Source organism: Drosophila elegans, unplaced genomic scaffold, assembly GCF_018152505.1.
Source record: "Drosophila elegans isolate 14027-0461.03 unplaced genomic scaffold, ASM1815250v1 contig_520, whole genome shotgun sequence".
NCBI classification, from domain to species: Eukaryota; Metazoa; Arthropoda; class Insecta; order Diptera; family Drosophilidae; genus Drosophila; species Drosophila elegans.
The window spans coordinates 16,739-44,206 of record NW_024545903.1 but is presented as its reverse complement, the minus strand read 5'-3'; the positions used below and the strand labels follow the sequence as shown (position 1 = coordinate 44,206).

At 39.7% G+C, this 27,468-nt stretch overlaps 3 protein-coding genes across 4 annotated transcripts in view; 1 reads left to right on the top strand and 2 right to left on the bottom strand.

The window, feature by feature from the left end:
- LOC108143702 overlaps positions 1-17,553 on the bottom strand; it is a 61,958-nt gene extending 44,405 nt beyond the window's left edge. The window contains exons 1-2 of one of the 2 annotated variants that reach the window (XM_017268233.2): positions 17,351-17,553; positions 15,365-15,710 (exon numbers count right to left, since the gene is read on the bottom strand). In XM_017268233.2, the coding sequence (XP_017123722.1) occupies positions 15,365-15,626 (262 nt within the window). In that variant the 5' untranslated portion in view covers positions 15,627-15,710; positions 17,351-17,553. The remainder of the gene's footprint in view (positions 1-15,364; positions 15,711-17,350) is intronic. The other variant, XM_017268234.2, reaches the window with a different exon arrangement.
- On the top strand, positions 12,340-13,252 carry LOC108143704 (transmembrane emp24 domain-containing protein 2). Its single transcript, XM_017268236.2, has one exon. It carries the CDS (start codon positions 12,427-12,429, stop codon positions 13,036-13,038), a length of 612 nt encoding a protein of 203 aa, XP_017123725.1. The 5' UTR covers positions 12,340-12,426; the 3' UTR covers positions 13,039-13,252.
- A 4,173-nt stretch (positions 17,554-21,726) lies between the features above and the next one.
- On the bottom strand, positions 21,727-22,922 carry LOC108143658 (serine/threonine-protein phosphatase alpha-2 isoform). Its single transcript, XM_017268169.2, has one exon. It carries the CDS (start codon positions 22,825-22,827, stop codon positions 21,781-21,783), a length of 1,047 nt encoding a protein of 348 aa, XP_017123658.1. The 5' UTR covers positions 22,828-22,922; the 3' UTR covers positions 21,727-21,780.
- Positions 22,923-27,468: the final 4,546 nt, after the last annotated feature.

Here is a 27,468-nt window from a genome sequence, read left to right as displayed (position 1 = left end):
ACTGCCTTATTTAAAAAAAGAGAAAAGGAAAAAAAGGATAAATGTAAAGCACTTTGAGCTTTCTGTTTTTAAACTCGTTAAGCTATTGAATGGTTTTTGTTTTATAATAACTCTCTATTACATGTAATAAGCAGATTAATACAAAAAGCCTTTGCATTAATCCGACATGTTGAATATTTATTGGCTTTCATTTTAGCTCTTATTAATTATTTTTTAAAGATAATATTTGTAAAAAATCCAGCGGAATATACCACCATATAACAATGAGAATAGTTCACAGAGCTGCCTCAGAAAATGCTCCACTCTTATTAGCATGCACATATATATGTATATCCAACATTGTTTGACCATCCACGGAACCGGTACTGATCCGGATCCAGGCTCCGCAGCATAACTAACTAATTAATATTAATGCATGGAGAATGCTAATTATGCCGGCACACAGATACACACGCACTCACACTCTCGCCGGGGAAAGGAGAAAGCAAAACACAAAGTATTTTGCACACAAAACGTGAGCGAGAACTCGGAGGAGTGAAAGCCGAGGCCGAAATGGAAAAAGTTTTGCATTGAAATGCAAGCAAATTGAAATGAGCGGGGCCCTCAAGGACTCGAAAGGGGTGGAAGTGGGTGGGCTGTGCAAAGTGACTGGAGGGAGGAACACGTGTTGGCCATTTCAAAAATGTAAACGTCAGCGAGTCCATCACGGGCAGGCTGCTCCCCCATTCCATCCCCGTCCCCAAAGCCAGTCAACTGCAGACGCTTATTTGCTTATTCATAAGCAAACATTAACTTAATTTCCATATGTACGAGGCCAGAGAGAAGAGTTGGGGCCGAAACAAAAAGCTTTCGCGAAATGTGATTATCAGTGCTGGGCCAACAGCTGCCAACAGCTGCTTAATACAGCCGACTGTATACAGCGTGGGTGGAAATTTGGGGGAGTTTCAAAATACCAGAGTTTCCACAGGACAATGGCTTGCCATGTGTGTACTCGAAATGTACATAAAAAAAAGCAAAAGCAATGCAATAAGAGCCAACGAGTTAATAAAAATTATTTAATACCGTTGGGTGTTTTATTTTGGAAATACGAGCTTTAAAAGTGCCACCTTTAAGAGCAGCGTACAATTTAAAATCAATAATGTGGCAGTTATCACTAGTTGAGTAACAATATCAGCTCTATATTTAATGCATTTATGGGCACTTGTGAGAACATTGTCCTCGTCGGAATATTTGATTATCCCAATTTCCATCAGCAGATCCTCCAAATGCCTGAACTGATGCAGTCGGAGCTTCTTTAACTTGGGCAAACGCATCAGTGCGGTGGCGATTTTGGTGCGCGAGTAAGCCAAGTTTAAGTCGAGAACCTCCAAACTATGCAGTCACTAAAAAGTGAGTGTAAATGAGGAAAATAGTAACCAGTATATAATTTAAAATTTATCAACCTTATTTTAATCAGTTATGCTTTAAGAATTTTTTTCTTTTTACAAATTTTGTATCCAAATTGTATGCTAAAAACTATTTTTATAACATCGGAGTAATATTATCCATCTGGCAGTTTATAAAATTTAAATTCTTGTTCTTATATATTGTAATCTCTAATAGGCCTTTATTCAGCTTGAATAAAATTTTCTAACATACATAAACTGCTCATTGCTTTCAAAGTTGATGACTATCCAATTGGCGCGTATGAAGCTACACCCATGCATGAATTTTCCGCTGCTTTTATCACTCGCTCACAGGCGAAATCAAGTTAAACAACTCGCGGCAGAATATACGGGAAAAGCCTTTTACAGATGCCTGGAAATTGCCTGCACACATGCAAAGTAGCCGCCAGAAGATTGCCAACCTCGCGTGCTGCAATTGCACCACCAACTCGGCCAACAACAGCAATGCGTCAGTTGGGCAAATAAACAACACCAACTGGGCTCGAAGGGGGCTGAGGCGAGGGGAAAAATGGATAGCAAAATTTGCCGAGCAAACAGCAGCCAACGTCTATATAAATTTATAAACGAAACACATGCAGCAACGTGGGTATGTGTTTAAGGATAAAGCGCAAAGTTTACCGACACACAGAAAGCAAACAGGGGCGTAGGTAGCAAAAATTAAAAGGATCGCGGTAAAGGGACCCCCCAATTCATGGTCCGATTTCCCCTATGGCGCGCCCCTGCTGAACATTGTGCTGTACATTGAGGCCATTTTGTTAATATTTAATATCAAATAAAAGCCCCAGAATGGTGCAAAAACTGCCGCCAGCGATGGAATTGAAACTGAACTGAAAATGGATAACCAAGTTTTGAATAAAAGACTGACTACGGATCGCAAAAAGCCCCTGAGGGCGAAGAAATCCATCAAACTGACCGCAGCCCGTCTCACATGGCGTATGAGCAATGTGAGTGGCCGGCACTTAAACGAACAGAGCTGGAGAACGTGTCTTAAACTACGTCCATTTATTCGCCGTCCTGGGCTAGGTTAATACCCAATTACAGTGCAAATTACTTCAAGCTCTTCTTGCTCGAGCAAACTTTTGTCTGTCTGCATGCGTGTGCCATTAAAGTTTCGCCTTTCACTGGCCAAAAATTCTAGCTAAAACGTGTGTCAGCCATTACCAGCTTCCAGCTTGGCAGCCGCTTTAAAGCTTTTTAATAAACGTCATAATTTGCTTAAAGTTTTCCCATAACCAGGTGCTGCTGCCAAAATGCTTGAAGTTTGTTTTGCTCGTACATGAGTTTTTGGGTTTTTCAGGTGCCTGTGGCAGCCGCAAAATGTAGCAAATTATCTTGATAGTTTTTAGCTTCATTTTAGCAGGTGGATATTTTGTGGATTATTAATGCAGATCTTGTGTGAAGATGAGTCCAGCTTTATTCGGGCTGATAAACATTTAAAATAAGCTTTTGGAATTAAAGGGCTTAAGCGACGTTTATGTTCTTCTCAAATTAGTTTATTTCAAAATCACACTTTGAAGACAAATATAATATTATTTTATTTATTTACATTAATGCCGTCTTTCAAACTTCTCAGATTAAATGCGGAAGTAGTGTAAATGTGTAATTTTAATAAGTTTGAGTTTGTTTTTCGATACATTTAAATACAAAGAGAACTTTAATGTTCTTAACCATACATTCTTTACCAGTTTAAAATCCATAAACAACTACAAAAAAAACACCAAACTAAATAGTGAGGTTAAAAAAACACAAAGCATATTGCATATCGCATGGACTTACTCGTCCCCGCGAGACTCATCAAAAATATACGAGATTGCCTCGCCAGCCCGCTTTTAATTTTTTGTTAACCAAAAAAACAGCGCACTTTTGGGACAAATATACGAGTAATGTATGTAAATATTTATATATTCATGTGGGTATGGGTGTGGGCGGGGGCGGGTTCGGTGACTTCTGGGCTGGCCAACAATATGGCTTGGAGCCCCAAAACGGACGCGAGCGTCATGAAAATGGAAAACGGCAAGCAGCGAACAGCGAACAGAGATTACAGTCTAGCGCCCGAAGGTTTGGGGCAAACTTTTTCTTTGACATATCACAAACTCGCATACACCCATGTGAATATTCAAAACGAGACACAAAAGCAAAGCGAAAGCCTGATGCTTTTTACTTTGACCGCCGTCGGGCACTCGAAATGCATATGGGCCCGCCTTCTTTTGTATAACCCCATTTTTCCATTCCCCCCTCCAATACAGTTTTCCATTTTTATTTGTCTCTCTCCGGGGTGTGTTCGCTTTTTAACCACAAAAAATGGCTGCAGTACGCGCAACTAAACACACAACAAACTTTTGCTCACACACATAGGAGAATCGCGGTTCTCATTGCACGCTCACTTTGGCTTTTGCAGCGCGTGCACTGGAAAAACACGTTGCTATTCTATATATTCTATACTTTCTTTCGTTGACAAAATGATAGTAATCGTAAAATAAAATACTTATGTATTTCGCAAAACTAAACTTAGCCCATTTACAGATTACGCCTTTGCAGTGTTTCGAGCGCTATATTTAATTGCTAACTTAAGGTTTGGGTCGACTCAATATTTATTAATAATTTAATTTATTTTATTAAAGTGTCATTGAAGTGTCCGTTTAAATTAAACAATAAAATTCGTTGTAGCTAATAAAATAAATAAATATGAACAATATTTATGAACTTTTCCTTTATAAAATTATAAAATTATACTTTGTATTTTTTGTTTCCCCCCATATTTTTTTTTAGTGCATGCACTCGCTCCCACACTTCCTAGCTGCATTGGCATTTCTTTTGAGAGCAGAAATTCCTTTCAAAAAATCAACATTCAAATACGCAGCCAAGTAAAAGTGCGAGTGGTAAAAGCGCAATTTCCTCTTGAAATCTCCGCTGCCTCTTTGTACCCTCTTCCCATTCAATACCTCTCGGTTTCCCTAACTCTGTACTAGCCATACAGTGTAAACCATTTCGGTGAGAACTTTGATTTGTGGCCCTCCAATGAAGATGGATTGCCAGGAATGGAAGGCAGAACAAAGGACTTAGTGAAGCCTTCGGCAGAGAGTGTGTTTTGTGGAGAATGCTTAATGGAAACCATATCGAAACTGGTTCAATGTACTGACTATGCTCAATTAGGTAAAGACTTATAGGAATGGTTAGCTAAAATGTGTATGGTAGTTGAGTTTTTAAACAAACATTTGATGAAATATTTTTACAATTGCAAGTTAAAAAGTTAATCAAAGTTCAACATATATATAAAACAAAACATTTCTTGAAATTATAACTTTTTCTCGCAAGCCCAATACAAAGAACTTTGAAAATGTAACTAAAATTCTGCTTTTAATTAAAACCCCTGCAATCAGCGCCAGCACTCCATTTTAAGCATTTATAAATGAAGTGAACCGTGGAAACTTAAAACAGTCTCAGCATTCTTCGTTTTGAATAAGCTACCGTACTTTACGGGCAAACTTTAAACAAATCTGGTCGTTGCCACCATATGTTTATGAAAGCGCTTGGCTTTTGAGCCATAATTTCCAACAATTTGTTGAGCTCGGGCCGAGGGCTTGCCATGGCCTGGCTTGTGTATAAAATTACAATAAATCCTTGCATTTTAGCTGCAAATAAACAAAGATTTGCAGCGCCGAAAACGAAGTCTGAGCGCGCTAAAACAAAACAGAAGGAATTGGGAGGCTAAAGGATGTGGAAGCAGGAACGAGGCCAGTACGAGTGCATGCAAAGTAGCATTTTAAGTTGCCCGGAAAAGCGAAAAAGGCGGAAAAGGCGGAAAGGGCGGAAAGGGGTGGGCTTTCCCAAGAAATCCATGGGCTGGGCCAGGGAACTGTGCATGCTTCAGGATGTTAAATCAACATGTAAGCATTTAATGCGGCGCTCCAAAGCTGAAAAAGCGTAAAATTCCCCAAATGACCATAAATTTCTGTGTTTGGCATCGCAATTGTTGTTGTTACCCTTTTCGCCCTTCCCCCATCTCGCTCTTTCCCACTTACTGTTACTGCCAGCAAGTGTAGAGAAATGGAGAAAACTTCAACAAGCACTTGTAAAAATAAATGGCATTTTGGGTTATGTGCAATAATAAAATGGAAATTGTGCAAAAATATTGTCGCCTCTACCAAAAATTCTGGACTGAAAACGGAGCGTTCAGGTGGTGTGGTGTGGGTGAGGGGTGGTGGAGTTCGGGGAATATCTGGTTAAGCTGCCTGCTTGGCCTGGCTAACTGGGAACTATATAATGGCCGATGATGTACGTCCTTGTTGGTTTTAGACCCTGTGTTGACAGTGAATCTTTCGAGAAATTGTTTGGAAAAATATGAATGTGTTTTTTTTGGTAGAAGAAATAGCAGCATGGTTGCTTGATGATGGAAATCAGTTTATTGAAGCTTTGTTTTATCGAACAATGCTCGTAAAAAATGCGTTTGCTGCAACAATGGGCCCTTGAAAGAAGTAGATAAATGGCATTTTAGACGTATGTATGTACGTCTAAGCTGCCGTAATCGATAAGTTATTGATAAATGCGAAAACACTTTATAGAATATCCTCAATAAATAATTTCTGGTTCAGGGCTAAATTCCAAATAAATGACAAACCTCGGATAATACGTTTGTAGTCAGAGACTAAGCAATAAATTGGAGCTGCTTTTATTTCTATTTATATTCGATTCGACCCACCTATTTAAAGTATTTTAGATACGATAACTTTTTTGGGAAATGTTAACAAGAAGTGTCTGAACGATTTTTCTCAAATAGCTTGTTCTTCCTGTGTATCGCCTGCCAATACACTGAACAAATGACAACCGAATATACAATTTTATATTTAATGGTTAATTTAAATATTACATGAAAATATTAAATATTGTTAAGTTGGATGACTCAAATTTATAATTTTTTAAAAAAGATTGCATATATAAGATATATATTAATGTCGATTAAAAGTAAGTAGTACTGACTTATTTTTAGTCAACAAGTCCGTGCGTTTCATTTAGATTTTACGTCACCAGAGTGATTTTTGTGGCGCCCACTAAAAGGTGTGTTTCTGTCATGTACAAATTCAATTTAATTGCTTGCAGGATTAATCCTGTCAAAATGATTCTTAGCTTCGCAAACTTTTAAGCAAAGCACATTGAGGTGCGCAACTGTACATGCTGGGAGCAGTCAATTCACCTTATTGTTGGCTCTGCAAGAGTAACATATTTGACACGACGCTGATTTCAGCGAAAGTTTCTAATTTCACGCCCTCCTGACAACTTGGCATCCTTTCGCCCGGATCTCCCCGCAGTGAGGTTGTCAACTTGCCATATGCAAATGACTTGCTTATCAAATAAAGTATTTGTTGGGGTCGGCCACCTGTCCTGCTGCTTTCAGGGGTTAAGGGTTTTCCTTGCCCAGCCAGAGAACATTGCGTGCGAAGTGGCACAACTGTGCGTATGCGCAATTTTCACATTGTTTCAATATCACGCATACGTTGAAGTGTGGGTGCGGTGGCTTATGGGGTAGGTGCTCGTTTCGGTTTGTCGGTGCTCTCTGTTCGGTTTTTGGTTTCGGTTTTTCGCCTCCGGCTTTTCCAAGTATGCACAAGTAATGTGAGAAAATTAAATTTTTCGTGGCTCCCACAAAAGTGTCGGTCTGTCTGCGTATGTATGCGTTCCCCGTCCGTGTGTGTGTGTGTCTGTATGAATCACATACACGTATGCGATTTTGTGCTAAACATTTCCAGCACCCTTCGCTCCCCCCTTCGACGCCCAGAAAAGGGCGTGAAGAATAAAACTTAATTCAATCTGCATATCCTCCCTTTGCTCCTCGTCAAGCTGCTGCTGTTTGCTGTTTAAGGAATATTTAATTAAATTTCGCCCGGCTGTTGTTATTGTTGCCAGGCGACATTTGTTAATTGAATGCGCCGTTGCAAAAGTGATTATCATTGAGTTTGTCATTTGATTTATGTGATGACTGTAGGGCATAAAATTGCTACACCAAACGACGAGATGCTTTAAGTTAAGCGTGGTGTGTGTGAAGCAATTCAAATCAAGTATAATGCTAAGGAATTTAAGATTTATGGGGGACTATGCTGGGGCGAAACCAATCTCCTTTTGATTCCATTAATTCTTTGGCACCGCACTTTACATAATTGATACACGCACACTCCCTATGGCATTTCTTCCCCATTAACCGCATCAAGCTTCATTTAAGTTCAATCAAAGCCAAAAGCCGTTCAATATGGACGCCAACGTCCAGTGTACAAGTGCCATTGAATCGGTCGCCAAGTGACAGCCACAAAAGCCACAGAAACCTTTTTGCCTGTCGGCCAAGCGTGACGCAAAATTGCAAATGTCAAATGCTTCGCAAGGATACGGTTAGTCGCCAGAATGTGGGTGCACCGGAAACAATGTTTGGTTCATTTGTCTTGAGATATTATCGATCCATCTTAAATAGTTTAATTTATTATATTGGTCGATTTTGAATACAATGCTTTCCTTTTAGGGCTCAAAACGTTTAACAACATTAAAATGTAATACTTTTTCGGTGGGATATGTTATGTTATGTTATGTTAATAAAAATAATGAAAACTTACATATTCTTTTAGTGATCTATAAAATTAGTAAGAAAAATTTTTAAATTAACCTTGTCTTGCTAAATCTTTCACTGATATTCTGCGTTCGCTTGATTGGAGCGGGGGAAAAAGCGTTTTGGATTCCCAGGAAAAGCCACAACCGTCAGAAACTTCTTTGCCCAAAAACTTGGACTAATTGAGTGGGCTTAACCGGAGAAAACCAATGCCAATTAGCAAAGGGAGATATTTGACATACACTTTCTCGCAGTAAAAACAAACATTAAATTAACTGACAAATGTCAAATGCAAATAGCAATGCAGACATTAACAGAAACGTTTTGGCAGGCAATTTAATTTGGCTGCGAAACGTTGTTGAAATTACGGCTCAGAAAATTGTACAAAATTATGCAAAATGTCCTTAGAGCAGGCATCTCTTTCCAACTTTCTTGTTTGTGCATGAAAATTGTAGCCAGAAAGCTAAGGAAATTCTAATGTAAATTTCATGCCAACACATAGCAAAAATTTGGAGACAAGAAAATGCAGCAGCCAAGCTATTTGATCTCTCCACCCTTCTCCATCCCTCTGTGTGTGTGTGTGTGTGTGTGTCTGTGAGTGTGTGTATGTGTACCGGAAATACTTGGCATGCCTCATTGAAGCTCGTTAGCTGACTTATTGCTAGAGTCTGGCTAAGGGATTCATGTTGACAGCTCATGGCGGCACTTTCAATTGAAATAAATCCTCACTGGCTCACGCACACACATTCAGAAAAGGAGCTGAAAAAATACGAAATTTGCCAATTTGTTGTCATGTCCCACTTTTGCCACGCCCATTAGCCCATTATATACACATACGGGGGAAACGGGGGACCAGCAAGTGGGCGGGATGAGATAGCTCATGGCAGACCAAAGGCATTGTCAATACTTGAGCCTTTTTACAGCTCATTCACAGGCTGCCTTCGGCTCATTTCTCATGGCTTTTCCATTTCCCTTGGATTTTCCTTACCTATCCCCCCTCCGTCAAGTGTTTTTCAAGTGGAGATTAGCACGATTCCTGTGCAGCTTATGGCAAGGATGCGGCCCCCTTTTATCAGTTCGATTGATTTGCTTGTTCAACTGTTTTCCTTTTGCCCCGATTTCTTTGAGTTGTTTGCCAAATAAAGATTTGATCCGTTCACAATAAGGCAGGAAATGGTGTTTCGTACACAATATTCAAAGGAAGTGGGACACAAAAATAAACTAAATTAAATGCACAAAGCTAAATTAAAGATTTGATGCCAAAGAAATGTATATAAGCACAAAATAAATAAAATATGCTAGAGCATTTTATAACTTAAGATAAAATCTAAAATGTTTGCTTTTATCTTTTGGTCAACGTGTACAAACTATTTTAACATTTTAATTTTTGCTCACGATAAAATTTGGTGTTTCTTAAACTAACAATGCGTAAATGCGTTTTAGGGAACAAATACAATTTTCGCAATTAGTGTTTTATTAGAGCTGAATGTATACCCTGCATACGTTTTTAATTGCTTTAATTACCGAATGCCATGCCCAAAATAAGTCAATTTCGTCACGTTTAACGATGTAAAAAATTAGGCTAATGTGGCAGAGATATAAAAAAGTAAAGCACTGAAATAAAATCATTTGCACCTTTAAAAGGGCATTAAAAGTGGACTAGAGGCGGAGGCGAATATGTGACTTTGGGGGCTGGAATGGAGCGGTCATGAGTGGCAATCAACAAGAGACACACACGTAGAGTTGCAAACAAATTAGAGCACGCACGAATGGCCTGGCCACAAAAGTGATTTGATGAAGGAAAATAGGGATAGAGGAAGTGGGTACAAAACAAAAAAATAGACAAGGAGATCAAAGCCAGAGGCACGTGGGGCTATGGCAACTTTTCCCCCAAGCGGCATTATAATTGAGTAGATGCCGAAACTACTCCGAAAAGGTATACAAAAAATAGTTGCAGAAAATGCAAAGTAAGGGGACAGAGCGTGACAAAGGGAGCATCACTGCGAATCGGAAAGGAATGGCGGCGAGAATCGCCTGGCTATTATCCACAGGCTGTCGGCTGACTGACCGACTGGGCGTATACGTAATTTAAGCCGCTTTAAGTCGGGCAGAATCGTTGGCAACGGAGACCCGTAGCGAAATCTGTCCCCTCATCCATTCCTAGCGGGGATCAGAACAAACTCCACCCAGAGCCACACCTACACGCACATCTGCTCCTAAGCTGCTGCACGCACATGAAACATCCAGCAAAAAGTCCTTGAGCACGGCACACAAAAAATAAAAGAAAGGCAAATTCAGTGGCGGGGCCAACTCGAACTGGCACTTAAGAGCGTCGATGTCATGTCGACACGGCGGGTGGGATAGAAAAAAAAACTGGGAGAGGAGCAGAAACACACTGGCAACAAAAATGGCATATTGTATCAAGAAATTATTCTATATTTTACATTGGAAAGTAAATATATAAAATGATAATTAATGTTATAATATAAAATTGATTTATTTAAATATCAGTTACTGTGCAATACAGAGTTAAAATTAAGGAAGTAAAGCAAACTATGTTGAGGCTTATAAATTGGTTTTTACTACTACTATTTGTACAGCTTGAGCTCCAAGTCAAAACCTTTAAAAACTAAAAGCAGAGGACAAATGCCTTATTGGGCTTGCCTCTTTATTTCAGAATCTCAGTGATTGCTTTTTAAAGAAATAAGCAAAGCATTTCTTGTAACTTTTGGGCGAACAAATGTTATTGTATTTTCAACGTATAAATTACATTCAAAAGGCAAGTCAAAGGACAACAGATTGACCGCTTTTTATTTTCCGTAGGTAGGTAGAAACCATAAACCAGACACAAATATATGAAATGACAATGAATGATCCAAGTGTCTGGGGAAATAGTATTTTTTTCAGTGTAGGATAGGCAGGCATCAAGTGTTCAAGGCGCCTAAAGTAACTGAAGTCGGCAAATACCGCGAAACGGATGGCAAGGGACGAAACTGGATAGGATCTGGAGGATGGGAGGATGTGAGGATGTGAGGATGGGAGGAGCGAAGGACAGCAGGGCAGCTGACACCGTCTAGAGCGGGCGACATGGAGTTAAGTGGCGTAAAGCGTGTACTTAATCGCTTAAAGCATTAGAATTTGAAATTGAATATCATAAAGGATATGCAAAAAAGCGGGCTGCAAACGAACTCGGGAAAAAATAAAGAAAAACCAACTGAAGAACAAGCGAAGCAGAGCGAAAAAAATTGTTTAAGTAGAACAAACAGCAAATAGTTGTAAAATGTTTCTATAGAGCGAGATAGGAATGCGGAGCGAGAAAGAGAGGGCGAGAGTGTTGGAGGGTGTGCGAACATTTTGCAAATAGTTGAGGGTCCGTTTGGAGTTGAAGGAGCTCCGTTGCTGTTGAATTGACTCGTAAATTTGTTTTAAGGTGCGACATAAACTGTGGGAGATGGGCGAAGGGATGGCGTTTTCAAGCGACAAACAAATTGTTAAGGGGAGTACATTTTTATCGCAATTGATTCAGTTTGCTGGCTTCTTCCTGAAGCGGCGATAATTTTTGTGGCTTCACATGACCGCACACAGCTGAAAATAGAATGAATTTCCAGGCAATTTAATTCCGCGTCATAAAACTGCAAAAAACATTACCAAAAGCTTCACAAATAACTTTTAATAACAGTTATTACAGCGGCTAGGGCAAAATATTTGCTGGGAAATTACGCAGCAATTAGCGGAATTATATTAACAAAAGTTTTGATTTTACTGATGCAAACAATTTTCGGAAATTATTACTCGAATTTGTTCACTTCAGCATTATGCACACAGACAAAGTCCTCGAATTACAAACGAAAATAATTATAACTATATAAATTTATCCATTTTTAAAGCAAAAAGAACAATTGAAATATTTGCAGCATTTTGCATTTTAATTTATTGCACAAAAAGTTATAAATCGCAATTCGATGGGAGATTGGCAGAATGGCTGAGCAAGAAGAATGATTTGCGGAAAATCCAAATGTGTGTCCGCCCGCCCAGATGGCATTAAAAATGCATGACATTTTGACAATTGATGGGCCAAGGAATCGATAACATCAAATATGCATTGCCAAGGGGGCGGCTTTGGGGCCGGCGTCTGACAATTTGCAATTTGCTTTTATCATCTTAATTTGATTTGATTTGAAGGGTGTTTGCAGAGGCAGTCAAATGGGGCCGGACGGAGGTGGAAAAGCAGTTCGATAATGAAGAGAAGCTGGTTAAATTAGCACGGCATTCAATTATTCATCTCCGATGGGAGTGGCCGGGGGAATAACGTCAGCTCCCCACTTCTCCCATCGCAAAACAAACACACATTAGCTTATAACGCAGCCCGAACAAAATCGAAGCCGTTCGAAAATGCTGTCTGTGATTGTGATTATCCTGCTGTTTTTGGAGTCGACTTGGGGCTTTATCATCACAGTGGACGCCCATGAGGCGATGTGCTTCTATGATCACGCCCATGTCAGCGATAAGGTCACCCTGTCCTTTGAGGTCATGGATGGTGGCTTCAAGGACGTGGGCGTGGAGATCTGGGGCCCCGGGGACGACCCTCTGCACCATTCGGAGCAGGACACCACGGGCAGTTTCACCTTCACGGCCATGAAAGATGGCCAGTACATGCTGTGCTTCGACAACAAAATCTCCACGCTGACTCCCAAGGTCATAATGTTCCAGTTCCATGTGGCCAGGGCCCTCGGATACTACTCGGATCCCTCGAAAAGGAGGGACGATGTCGTCGAGCAGGCCAGAGTTCAGTCCATGATCAACGCACTGTCCGCCAAACTGGGAGCCGTGAAGATGGAACAGGAATACATGCACTTTCGCTATCGCGGGCACTTGGATGTCAGTGACATGGTGCACTTTCGGGTCACGGCCTGGTCTGTATTTGGACCCATGATGCTTCTCATTATGGCCATCCTGGAGGTGTACTACTTGAAGCAGTTCTTTGAGGTCAAGCAAGTGGTTTAACCGCTGGCTCCTCGGAATACTATTTCTAAGACTGATTTGGACCTAATAAGTGATTTACTGCATGTTCAAAGATATAACTTTTGGAACTTAACGCTTGATTTTTTATCACGTATTGTACATTTCAAAAATAGACTAAGCTTCCAACTCATGGAAATGAGTCTATAAGGAACTATAGACTACATTTCCTGAAATAAAATATTTAAGCTATCCTTCACCTTTCATTATTTGAAATATGAATATGGTTAGATTAGATTTTATTTCAGTTTATTTTTTTCTGAGTATTATAAAACAATAAATTTATAAAAGGTGGTAGTAATGTATTCAATGCAAAAGTAATAAAATCATAAAGTATTTGAAAGAATAAAGAAATTTATTTTAAATTGCCTAAATTAACTGAATAGCTTTTCTCCTGATTGGTTTGTGTTTTATTGTGTTGCTTGAAAAGAACGATCTTTTCCTGGTTGGCCCATCCTTGTGGCATTTCTTTCCCCTCAATTTGCTTCATATTTCACGCTTCACAAACCATAAAACTTTTCCACGTTCGGGGGACTGGTTCAAGTATCCATAAAGTTCACTTCACCTATATAAAGTGTGGCCCCACATTGGATTAGCACTGGAAATTTATGACGTCTGTCCACACATGGCCAATACACCAGTCGTGGCGGAAACTTATCATATTCATTCACAACTTTCTCCCACTGCTTTCTCCGCTCCTTGGCGAAACAATGCCAAAGTTTTTGCCTCTTATTTACGACAATGTCGCGTCAAGTTTTTTTCCCGCTCCTGTTTTTATTTTTCTATGCTCGTGCCATGGGTATATGTATTGCCTATAAAGTAGCAAGTTTTCCCTATTTTTTGCGTTGGTTGTTACATAATAAAATGAAGCATGTTGTAGGAGCTCTCCAGTCGCGGCATCTGGCAGCGCAAGGAGAATGAATAAAGGACACCCGACTTGGTACAATATTGTTCCCCAGCGTCAAATGAAAGCAAAAGTTCAGGGAACGGAATGAGACGGGGGCAATGTGGTCCAAGTATACCAGCAGCCAATGGAGCAGCGCACAAATAAAGTTCACAAGACAAAACAGGAAAGGCAGTGGAGGCTAGCAAAAAGCTGGCTGGCCGGGGGAAAATTCAGCTCCCTGATGGATATTTTCCAAGAATTTTATTTCGAATTTACATTCTACGGTTTCTTTGCTCGTGGATTCTGTTTTGATGGAAAGTACGTTAAAAGTTTTATCATTATTCAACTTGAAGTTAATGAAGAAATACAGTAAAAATATTGAAGCTTAAACTGTTTGTTAGTTTACAATTTTATCTAAAACTATATGGCATAAACACTAAACACTATCTGCAGAAGGTCCCTCCCTATTTCCCATTTCGATTTATCCACCAATATCCACTCAACATTCCGATGACCCATCATCTCTCATCATTATCGCATGCCAGAACCTCATGGCACTCTGGCTTCAATTATGTTTTGCATCCTTCAGAGCTGTTCACTTAATTGCATCACTTGCAGAGCTGCCAGGGGTTGAAGGCAGTGGTTAGCCTTGTGTTCCTTTGAGTTGTGACGGCTCTGGGTTCAAATGTCCTCCCACTTTCATTTTACCAACTTCGTTCTCCCACTGCCAGCGTGGCAATTCAATTTTCTATTATGTCAGGCCGAGTTGAAAGCAATGTAATGTTAATAAAATACTTCCACCAGCCCCAGCCTCGGTCTCGGCTGCGGCATCAGGACTAGAGCAACAATGGCAGCCTTAGACGCGGCTCGGCTGCCATGGCAACATAGCGTATACGCAACGTGGTGCGCCTTTTGTCCTGCCTACGAGTATTTACCCGCAACACAGCAAACACACAAGCCATATGAGAGGGGCAACTCAGGCGGTTAGAGCTATGTTATTTGACATTTATTTGCCATTTCCCTGCACTAGCCGCTCTGCCCTGCCTTGAACCACGGTGGTTGCGCCGAAAAAATTTATCATTTGAAAACATACTTCGACCTAATGATTATTACTTTAAATCAATTCCTTTTATTTGACTGGTAATGCCATAACTAAGGTTTTTTGAATTTTATGCCCAGGGATATTTTTTTTTTTAAATAAATTGATTTTTGTTGTCGAATGTATTTTTAATTTGGCTCACTTGAATGGATTTCTTAGCATAACTATAATAATTTATACACACAAATGTTTGTCCTTTATTATATAATATGAATTAAGTTACACCTTAAATAAATATCAATATGTATTGTATTTAAACAGGAATCAAGAATTTGGATCTCTTGATTTTGTTCTCCGTGTAAATAGAGAGATGCAGCAGCACTTACCTCGTTTCTGTGGCGCCTGCATGGAGGACGGCGATGGCGTCGCCAGGCGCTCACCCACCAGCTGGAGGAGGAGCAGGAGCATCAACAGGCCACAGTTGACTGCTCCTGATCCGGCGGCGACTCCTTTGTTCCGCCCCATCGTCGCACGACGGACTGCTTCGCTGGATCCTTGACTTTGGTCTCGGTTTTGGTTTCGGTTTCGGTTCTGGTACTGGTACTGGTATTGATTCCACAATTCGTTGGAGCGTTTGCTTTGGCGCATTTCGATTTTCGCACTTCACTTTCACAATTCCCGTTTATATATCTTTTTGCACTTATTTTTTTGACTCGTTCATTTCATATGCTCCTGTTAAAAAAATATTTGTATAAGAAATTGTTTGAAAAATTATCGTTAAGCTTTTCTGTGTTTCATGTCTGCAAATATTTGCATTTTAATCTCGCTTTAAATTTTGCGCATTTTATAGTGGGCCCCATTTGCTATTAATTAAAAACTGATTTACTCAATAATTGATTTTTTTGGTACAATATTGTTTTGCCATTATTTAATGGTCCATTGTTTGGTCATCATTAGTCACGTGGAAATCCAGAGGGGACCTGAACAGTGAGGAAAATCCCAGGAGGCGAGTTGCTGGCAATCATTCTTCATTAGATGGGGCCAACATGTCAAGGACTTTTCGAGGACGACCGCAGAAATTGCGCAGTTTTCTCCACCGTCTCCTCGACCCTATGTTTTTTTTACATTTTTTGGTTGATAAATATCAAAAATTCACAGTTGCATTTCCATGGAAATTGGCAGAGGCAAAAAAGCAAATGCAAAGCAAAAATATTTTTTCCAACAGCCAACTAAGGGGCTGGCGACGCTCTGTGGAGCTTGAAAAATTGCAGCAATTAGTGGTGCCTGGAGGTCAACCAACCAACGAGCCAAAAAGGACACGGTCCCACACCAGCACACGGCCAGGATCTGTTCATGCAACCTGGCGACGTGAGCCAGCCAAGAAATATGTGGCTGAAATATTTTGGTTGCGTTTTTTGTTTCGTTTTGCTTTGAAATGGGACCTTTAAAGTGGGACCTTTTCGAGAGATTGAAATAAAACTTGTGGCGAATTGGTGACAAAGATTTGGGATTAAGCACAAAATGGCAGTTGAAGATTTCATTGTTTGGTCTTTGTTTTCAGTACTAGTGTTTTGCAAGCATTGTTTAATTATTGCATTTATGTCAATGACTGTCGTCATCGGTCATTAATATTTATAATGTTATTTTCTCCTATCAAATGAAATGATTTACGATGCAATTTATCTACAGCAAAACAATGACAATTTAACTTTTATGTGTCCTTTTTTAATTGCTTGATAGATTTCTCTGTGTCGCGGGCAATCGAGTTTTATATTTCATTGAAAATACATATATAAATCCTTTCCGCTGTTATTTCAATGATGAATGATGAATGCTTGCTTGGCCAATTCGGGCGCACATCCCAAGCATTCCTGGCGGGTTCTTTTTGTGGGTTCAGCTGGTTCAATATTTCAATGGGTCGCACGGGTTTTTATTGCACCTCTAGGCGCATTCAATTATTTATGCAAACGCTTCAAAAGGGAGCAACAAAAAGGCGAAAGGCGGTGGCAATAAAAATCAAAATCGGGGCAAACTCAGTTGTGGCATATGGCGAAAAAGGAACAGAAACTGGAAAGAAAACAACACAAGGACAAAAACAAAAGGCAACCGAGTGAAACGCACACAAAAATAAATGGAGAGGGAAGCATCCTGATGGCCATTGACGGATGTGGCACGCGTTCCTCCTTTTATATTTGTTTTATTCTTATTTTATATTTGCGGAGGCACTTTATAAAAAATCACGTAGCCGCCATGGAGTCAGGGACGGATAAAGCGGTGAGCGGTGCCACCACCCACCAAGCATTGAAAATTTAATATTTTATCTTAACGAAGGACATCCATTACAAACAACTACACTATTGAACATCACGCACCACAGGCACAGCACTTTTCAGGCCGAAACAGAAACTGCGATTCTGAACCGCTTCTGCTGACTTCTGCAGACGAACTGAGCGCGAAATTACGGAGCTGCTGTAGACAAACCCGATGAATAAATGTGAAGATAAATCAAAGCTTAAGCCACCACGACGACACAACCTCAGGCTTCGGCTTGCCACGGCAAACTGGCGATTTTTCAGAGATTTCTGGCAACAACGAACCGAGTCGAACCAAACGAAGCTCCGAATGAAAGTGAAGCTGATTTTCCGACACCAAGTGAGCGAATCGGTTAAGCCCTTTTTCGGGGGAGCGTGAAAGCTCTGATTTTTGCGTTACGCTCCCCTGTATTTTCCGGCTCTCCCCAATCATCTGACTTTTGTTTACGCCTAAACAGCTGTTTTCACTTTGGCTCGCACGTGGCCGAGACAACAACAAAAACAACGGCAGTATTTTGATACTGCATTACGTAAGTCACTGAATCGGTTAGCGGAAAAATGGCGTTAAGGGTATTTGAGGTGCAGGGTAAAATAAAACAATCAATAAGTTATATAAAGGCATAATATGTTTTCATGACTAATTAATTGGCATCCAATACTTTGAATTGCTATATTTTAAAATCCTATTTAGACCCAATTAAAAAAAAAATTTAATATTTATTATACCCTTGCAGAGGGTATTATAATTTCAGTCAGAAGTTTGCAACGCAGTGAAGGAGACATCTCCGACCCTATAAAGTATATATATTCTTGATCAGCATCACTAGGCGAGTCGATCTAGCCATGTCCGTCTGTCCGTCCGTCTGTCCGTCTGTCCGTCTGTCCGTCCGTTTATATGCAAACTAGTCTCTCAGTTTTAAAGCTATCTGCATGAAACTTTCCCAAAAGTTGTCTTTCTATTGCAGGTAGTATATAAGTCGGAACGAGCCGGATCGGACGACTATAGCATATAGCTCCCATAGGAACAATCGGAAAAATAAAGGAAAAAAAATTATAACTTTGCTGTTTTTTAATTTTTTGTTTAGTTCTTCGACATTTAGTAATGGTTAAATATTTCCGATTTACGGTTTAAATTTCATCAAAATCGGACGACTATAGCATATAGCTCCCATAGGAACAATCGGAAAAATAAATGAAAAAAATTATAACTTTTCTGTTTTTTAATTTTTTGTTTAGTTCTTCGACATTTAGTAATGGTTAAATATTTTCGATTTACGGTTTAAATTTCATCAAAGTCGGACGACTATATCATATAGCTCCCATAGGAACAATCGGAAAAATAAATGAAAAAAATTATAACTTTTCTGTTTTTTAATTTTTTGTTTAGTTCTTCGACATATGGCAATGTTTAATTATTTCAGAATTATGGTTTAAATTTTATCAAAATCGGACGTCTATATCATATAGCTCCCATAGAACTAATAAAAATATATAAAATAACTATCTAATAATTGAGCTGCAAATCATCATAGCTTCACTGTTTTTCAGTATATACTGAAGTAAATCATAATTTAAATGTTTTCAAAAGTATTTAATTCATGCAATAGCTGCAAGGGTATATGAACTTCGGCTTGCCGAAGTTTGCTTTCTTTCTTGTTTAATTAAATATTACTTTAAACATAAGTTTACATTTTATTAATACCATTTAATAATCTGTTGCAGAAAAATTCATATACCTCGAAAATTTGTTTCAATCAATCGATTTTTAAGTTGGGTTCGAGATTTATGGGACTTTAACGAGTATTTATGTAAATACAATTTTACTGTTTTAAATAGCAGATTTAAGAAAATAATTAAAGGTTTGTTATTAAATTAATATAATTATCAAACATCTCTTAACCAGTTTAGCTAATTTTGTTTACTATACAAAGTCGTTGTAGTCTAAATCTCATTTTAATTTTAATTTAAATACTTAAAATTGCTTAAAAAAAGTATTGTAATATGCGCCTCACAACGACTACCTGACTACCGCCCACTCCAACCCAAAAGTGGTCATCATCAAGGGCGACTCTTTGCGTGGACAGCTGGCGACGACCTCTGCATGCCAATTAGGTTGGGGATCGCCGAAAAATGAGCAACTGGGACACGGAACGCTGCGCTCCACTGCGGATTTGAACCTCAATACCACCCAACTGCCACCCCACTGCCACCCCACTACCACGTCACTATAACCTTTAAGTATTACGGTAACGGCCGAGTTTTAAGATGGCGCGAAGGAAAATGGAGGTATTTTTTATAGCTATCAACCATCAGATTCAGCTGCAGTAGTGCTGCCTTCTCATGCCGCTACTCTCTTTATTTTCTCATTTCCTGGCCATCCTCAAGGATGTGCGCAGGTGTCAGGACCAGAGGTAAGGCCACTAAAAAACCCGAGTGTGCCTTTTTTCTTTTGCTTAATTTTCGTTTTATGTTTTGACACCGTTTGGTAAAGTTTTCAACATCTCGTCCTGACACTTACAAGTTTGCCTCTTGTTGCCGTTGACATCTTTATACATCATCTGTCCTGTTGCAAGCTATTTCGCCCTCCTGCCCTGCGACGTGTGGCACCTTTAAGTGCCCCCATATCATTTCGGGGCTTCTTACATTTATATTTAATTTCAGACTTTTTTTGTTGTGCTGAATGCCGCCATAAAGTTTTTGTTGCCCATAAAGGCAAGTGTCTTGGATTCGTTCGGCTTTCGTTTTTATTTTTATTGGTATCATATAAGCGCGGGTAGTGTTGAAGACAAATCTGGAAAGTGTGAAGAGATGGTCCACACTTTGATCAATATTTAATCAACATCAAAGGAATCAATATCAAAGGAATTCCATCGACTGTGTTGCATACTTTCGGGTTGCATATGTAATTCATAATTTACCCCTGCCCTAAAATGTTAAACAAAATCGTTACACAATTGATTTAAATGGGATAAAATTGTTCGATAAGTATGTACAAAAAATTACAAATTAATTACAATTCAAAATGGCGCGGGCAGCCGCAAATGTGTGATTTATGTGCCCGCTGTGCATCAGAAATCACGTATACTCTCGCCACCCTTTTACCAATGCCTTTGGCCACTGCAATTGAACACATAATAAATATTTACGCAGACAGTTGCTTGTTTTTCTACACACACAGTGTAATTACAGGAACGCAGCCACACTTGGGCGGCATTTGTGTTTGCCCAGATTATTAAAGTTATTTTCTTTGGTCTTCCCACACCCCCTCACCTGGTGGCGTTTTGCCTTGCCTTGGAACCTTTTGTTTTTGTTTACACACATGAATGTATAAATTACGATGCTTGGTTTTTGTAAACAAAATGAGTTTGCCTGCGGGCCGGCATCCCGATTCTGCCCACACAGCCCTCGAAACCTCCGCCTTTGGGCAAGCTCCTTCTCCTCGGCCACATTTAAATATTTGCGCATGGAATTATTTTCCCTGGCATAAAGTGTGGCCAGGTAGACATTTTACAAAGTCAAACAAAAGCTGCCACCGCCACCTCAGTCACCTGCCAAGCCGTTAACCTCTGACCCCCTCTTCGTATACCTGGCCTTGTGGATGGGCGCTTGTTTTCTGTCCCCATTTCTAGCACCCCGCCTTTCCCCTTCCTACGGTTGACTTTCGTTTCCCCTCCCACTCGGGCATTGGGAATTTTAATTAAATTTAAATGAAGATTTATTACATATTTCATTACTGGCTGCCCGGTTCCGGTGACCTTCAATTGTCCTCCGATTAAACCACAATTGAAAGCAATTATATCGATTCCAAGGGAAACAGAGGGAAATGGTTTTAATGATTATATATAGAGAATAACATTTTTATTTTATTTAAAAGTGGTTATGCTTTAACCAGCCGCTCTATGTATCTGCATAGTACCGTTTGAATTGCATAATTTTGTAAACGTATAAAAAGAAATTGAAATTCTGTAATTGAAGTGACGGTACATGCATATTTTTCATATTTTGGTCTACTTTCACTTTACTAGATAAGCAAATATTTCTTTTTTTAATATTTAGATGTCTAAAAGTTTTTTCCATTTTAACTTCTATGCAGAGATAAATATTATGAGTTTATTTAATGTAACTAAGCTGTAAAAAATAATTCATTTACACACCGAAAATAAAATTGTAATAGAAACTAGACTATTGTTACATGAATTTTTAAATTTTGGGTATTATTAAATTTATACCACGAAACTGTTAAAATAAAACTTATGTAGCTTAGAAAATGGACTTCAGTCTTAAACTCTTTGTTGTTGCAATGAAACTAAAAAGTATTAAGAAGAATTAATACTTATACTTTTTTTTTTTTATGTGCAGTAACATTTTTAAACTGATCCAAAATTATTCGATATTTCCTATACTCCCCAGAAAATAATACATATATCCCCAGTAAATAAGCTTTAAAGTAATGTCACAGTGTAATTAAAATTATATTGGGCAAATACGTTTTAAAACACTTTCTTCTCCTTGGCCGAAGGCGGTGGTCCTGCTGCAGCGGACGGAGTTGGCGATCCACTGTCCGACTCAAAGGGCAACGGCCGGATCGAAGGCTTGGGACGGATGATGATGAAGTGGCAGACGAGATTGGGGTCGACCACCAGAACCGCTCCGCTATTGTCGAAGATGTTGCAGTAGTTCGGAGCCGAGAAGATGGTGACCAACTGGCGATCGGCGAAGAACTCGTAGCCATCCTCGACCACCTGATGGGCACGCACAATCAGGTTGAACTTGTACTGCAGCAGGAAGCCTTCCACCACGCCGGTGCCGAAGGTGAAGCTGACACCGCGATCGTTGGCCGCCCACGTTCCGGTCGTCTCGTCCGGATCCGACCAGAGCAGGTCGCAGAGCAGACCGTCGGCGGGCACCTCGGTGGGCCGATGCAGCCGCCGAATGTCGTCCAGCTGCTTCAGATCCGGACTCAGACCGCCGTGAACGCAGAAAATGCGGTCCGCCACGATGGCAGCCACTGGCATGCAGTCATAGCAGTCCACAAAGGAGCGCCACAATTTCACACTGTACCGCCGTTTGCATTCATCGAAGAATCCGTACACCCGATTCACATCCGACGACTCGTGATTTCCGCGCAGCAGGAAGAAAGTCTCCGGATAGCGCAGCTTGTAGGTCAGCAGCAGTGTCAATGTTTCCAGGGAGTACTGACCCCGATCCACGTAGTCCCCGAGGAAGAGGTAGTTGGAGACCGGAGGAACACCGCACTGCTGGAAAATCCTGAGGAGGTCCTTGAACTGCCCGTGCAGGTCGCCGCAGATCTTCACCGGAGCACTCAGTTCCAGGAGCATCGGCTGGTTCAGGAACAACTCCCGACACGTACTGCATATATACACCAAGGTGGACTCCGAAAGATTTCCGGCTCTGCGATTCCCAAGGGTCTGGTTCTTCAGCTGATTGATGATCGCGTCCAGGTGGGCCAGTCGATTCTTTTCGTCCTTGTCCGCACTGCTCTTGGCGGAATCCACGCTTGCCGCGCGGCGGGACATCGATTCCTTACTTTTAAATTATTTGTGGAGTGTGGAGTTTAAAAATGTTCATCTCTGTAAAAGAAAAAAAATGTTTGCTTTCGTTAAGCAACTTAAAAGTCAAGACATACCCAATTACCTAACAATCTTGTGTTTGAACATGAATTCTAGGTAAAAGCTGTTTTAAAATGAGCCATGATTATATTGGATTTGTACATAATTGTATTTCTATAAAGTAGATTATTTTAAGCGCCGCTTATTTTTATGCGTATTCGACCTCTTTGTATTCTGGTGATAAAAGACCCCAGTATATTGAAAAGAAAATAAAAAAAAAAAACTAAAGCAAATAATATATACTAAACTTTGATAAATTTGTTCAACTTAAATAAATATATTTCTGATACCCCGGGGTTTTCTTAGTACTGGAATTTTTGTTGGTATATTTAAAAAAATATAAATCCGATGTCTAACAATATCTGTAATAACTACGCCTTAATAGGGTTTCTTACTGAAATTTTAAAATTCAAAACCAAATTCAGTGGAATAAGCATTAATTACGGCTATTTTTATTGGTCTTTTTAAACCACAAAAAAATATAAGTCCGATGTGTAATAATATCTGTAATGACTACGACTTAATAGGGTTTCTTATTGAAATTTTAAACAAAACTCACTGGAATAAACATTAATTGTCATGATCAGGCGATCAAAAAGAATAAAAATTGTTTAACGGTGTACTTTGGCCAGACGTATAGGAAATAGAAAAAAAAAATATTCAAAAAAAAATATAAACGGAACGATTATTTTCTTGCAATACCTAACTATGTAGTTAACCAACATCGAAGTCTAAGAAGTATTTACCCTCTACCCACATCCTGATACCTTGACTAATCTTCACGTGGACATAAGTTGCTGAATGTAGAGTTTTGTGAAACTTAAGCCATAAAAATGTGTATTCAAGCTTGGGCTTCTAGTTTTCACTTAAGCATTTAAAAATCAAGCAATGTTTTGATTATCATTTCATTGATGAGCTTAAGTAGTTAACTTGGATGACTGCGGTTCACTTGGTTTTAATGTGCACTTCAACCCTCAATTGCTAAGACTTTTTACTCCGTTTGCTGCAACATTTCTTTCTTGGTCCCTTCGTTTCCCTTTTGGCATTATCTCTGGCCCCTTGACCATTTCAATTATCAGACACTTGGCATAAATTTGGCAAAAACAAAAAGCATTCAAATGGACGCTCTCGATAACAGGGAAAAAGCGCCGCAAAGTCGCTTGTTTACTCGCTGTTGACCCTTGAACCGCGCTGGGGGAACCACCCCCACATCGCATATTTTTTTTTGTTGGTCACGAATGGCGAACCCAGCTGCATTTTGGCTACTCGTAATCCCGATTCAGAGAGCTTCCTGCACTTGTAATGCGGCTTAAAAGAGTGAGCGAGGGGGCAGGCTTTTATGATACCATTCTGGGCCATCTAGGGTTTTATATTCTCACTCGAAAAAATCCTTTATCCCCAACAGCCCGTCTCGCTCCGGATTTTGGAGCGCATTTTGAATACATTTTTGAATCAGTGTCGACGCTGTTTACTTTTTATGTCACCCTTTTTGGGACCCAACTCACTTTGGGCCCAGCTTCTTGTGCCTGCGCCCCCTCGGGTTTTATGCGATTTGTGTACTTCCGGCTGTAGTGGCTCTGCCCGGGACTCATGTGTGTTTTACCACTCTTGCAACCAAAACCACTGGCAACTTTGAAGCCCCCCGCCCATTTGCCCCGCCCACAATGTATTTAATTGCAAGCGGCGCTCAAATAGGATTTGTGCATTGTTTTCTGCGGTGGATTTAATGCACGACCCTGGCCAAAACCCATCTCCACCCACTTTGGAGGTTGTTTGCATTTTTTTTCCCGACTTCCATTCGGAATCTATTTTAATGTCAGTTTAATTCAATGCCCCAGCGGTTCTCTAATGCGCTGTGGGAGCTTAGAGGGGTTCCCTTGTGCGGCAAATGTAATTAAATTGTGGCCAGAGTGGGATAATCCCCTTCGTTCTTTTCGATATCGGTACTTAGGACATATGTGCTCGGGCAGGGATAAAATTTCCGCAATGCAAAATTCACTGTCCTAAGTTGGTAAGTTCAATCAAAAAAAAAAACATTGTATTAAAAATTTTTAAGCTTTTTTTATAAAAAGCTTACCCTCACACACATTAATCAGCTATTAATACAATAAATATTTTTTTTAACAAAGCTGATTTAAATTTTCATTGTCAGTTGTCGAAGTGGTATCAAAGTGGATGTGATCAAAAAATATAAACGGAATGCTTAAAAAAATGGGTTGGAGATATGCGTAATTTAATTGGTTGATTATTTATTGTACGGGCCATGCAAAAGGTTCAAATTAGGGCAAAATTGGACATAGCTATTGTTTGCATTACGTATTTATTGTATTTTAACAAAGTTTTAAAGATATTATAATAAAATGCTTAAGCCTTTTCAGCAAAAAACAACTAAAAAATAAATAAAAATTAACTATTATTATTATTATTGATTAATTCCATTTGATTTCCATTCAAATTTCTCTGATATGCAAATTTCTTTATTTTCAATGCACATTAACAATACCTAAAATATAAATGTTATAATAAATATTGTATCGATTTCTTCTTCTTTCCCCCAAGAACTGTTTTTCCGACCTACTCTAAATACCAATTTTCATGGAATCGCACTCAATCGCCTCACTGGGGACGCAGAGTCGAACAGCTTTCAACCGTCTCTCGAAATCTGAAGCAGCTAAAGGCGCTTGGCTTATTTCCGTTTCCGCTGGCTGCCATATTTTCAGACTCCCCAGCAAAGCAGCTCACCATTTTTACCTCAGCAATGCAATTTTCGGTTCGAAAAAAGAAGTGGAGCAAAAATCGCACGTTAGATTTTGGAGGGGAATTTTGGGGGGAGAGCTGTGTGGTTAGGTCAGCAAAACTACTTTTCAGCTGCTGCTGCTGCTGCTGCTGCTGTCGCTGCTTTTGTTGCGGCCATCCCATTGTGTCGCCGGAAATATTCAATTTTCAATTTTCATTTCGCTGGCCAGCAAAAATTGGCAAGCGAAAACAAAGGACGTGAACGGAGAGCAGAGCGAGAAAATCTGCTAAGCGCATACGGAGGGGGAAAAGCAAAAACAATGCAGAAGGAATGAAATCAAATCAATAATGTCGTTTTTTAGACATTTCCCCTTTTTCCCCGGATTGTATTGTACGGAATTATGAAGGTGCTTTGCGAAGTTGCTGTCAGGGCAACGTAATCCTGATGAAACGTGCAGCATGACTTCCAGCAATACAACTAAGCCCAGTTGCAGCCACAATACAGACACAAAAGTTAAGCTGACCAGGGCAGCCATTGTCATCTTAACACAATTAAGCGCTCAACGGGAGCCAGGGCAAATATATAAATTTATTGAAATATTATTTATGACGTTGAAAATTGCTGGAAGCCGCCTTTAATCCTCGTTACTTACCAGTCAAGGCCCCTGCTGGGATTGCTTCGGTTAGCGTTTGTTTTGGCCAATTTCCAGGGTCATTAGCTGACGGCAATGATGATGGCGATGCTGGAGCCGACAACTTTTGGCTATGTGCGCATCAAAGACCTTAGAGGTGGCATCTCCAGCTGAGTCTCACACATCGCAACGAAATTGGTTTTTTGAACAATTTTACAATATAAAGACTATTTTATAATGAAAACTCTTCAGCGACCAGCTAATTTATATCATGTTCATTCTAAGCTTATACTCTAAAATGGAACATTTGAACTGTTGGGAAAATATTAAAAGCAGTTGAGTTTTAAAAGTATTATCAATAGATTTTAAATTTTTAAGTCTGATAGGTGGACTTCAAAAGACGACCCTTCTATTAAACGCTTATAAATTATTGTAAATTATTTCAAAGCCATGCTTATTTCTGTGGCACACAGCAGTAATTGGATTTGTAAAAACAAAATAACCATTTTTATATTAATTTAAATTTATTTAATTATTTTAAATTTATGATAATTTAAGCTGCAAATGTGCAGCCCTATAGTTTTTCATTATTATTTGTAATTTCAATGTTAATTGAGTTTCAATATAATTAGCATTTTTAAGCACTTGCACAATATGATCTGGTCTGATCACCATAAAACAGATGACTAGCACTTGAGGAATAACGACTTTTAACTTCGGTAAACATTAAGAAGATCTCGTAAAGCTGTCGATTGAGCCGCATTCCAGCAGCTCGCTGACAGCCCCAGTGAAATACCTGCGAGCCGCACTCGGACACTCATTAAGTAGCCCCGAAACTTTAAGCTGCTTATACAGAGTGCTCTGAACGCGCATAAGACTTCGGAGGAGACAGGAGCTTGTTTTAATTAAAATTTTAATTTAATTCCTTCCGCTTTTTATTTCGCACACATCAAACGCGATGGGGAACGTGGCGAGGGCCAGCCAGACATCAGCCGAAATTAAAATCTGCAGCAAACACTTGACACTTGGGTGGAGTCGAGGGGTTTCGTTGTCAAACTGCAAACTTCATAAGTGACAAGAATTACGCATGGGCACTGTGGCCCGGCTGCGAAATAACACGTATAATTAAAGCAAACAGGGCGCAATATATTGAAGTGTCTGCGTGTGTGTTTTCGGGTTT

Bases quoted from the DNA above. Each gene is read 5' to 3' on its own strand.
- LOC108143658 (XM_017268169.2), bottom strand. From the start codon at position 22,827: ATGTCCCGCCGCGCGGCAAGCGTGGATTCCGCCAAGAGCAGTGCGGAC.
- LOC108143704 (XM_017268236.2), top strand. From the start codon at position 12,427: ATGCTGTCTGTGATTGTGATTATCCTGCTGTTTTTGGAGTCGACTTGG.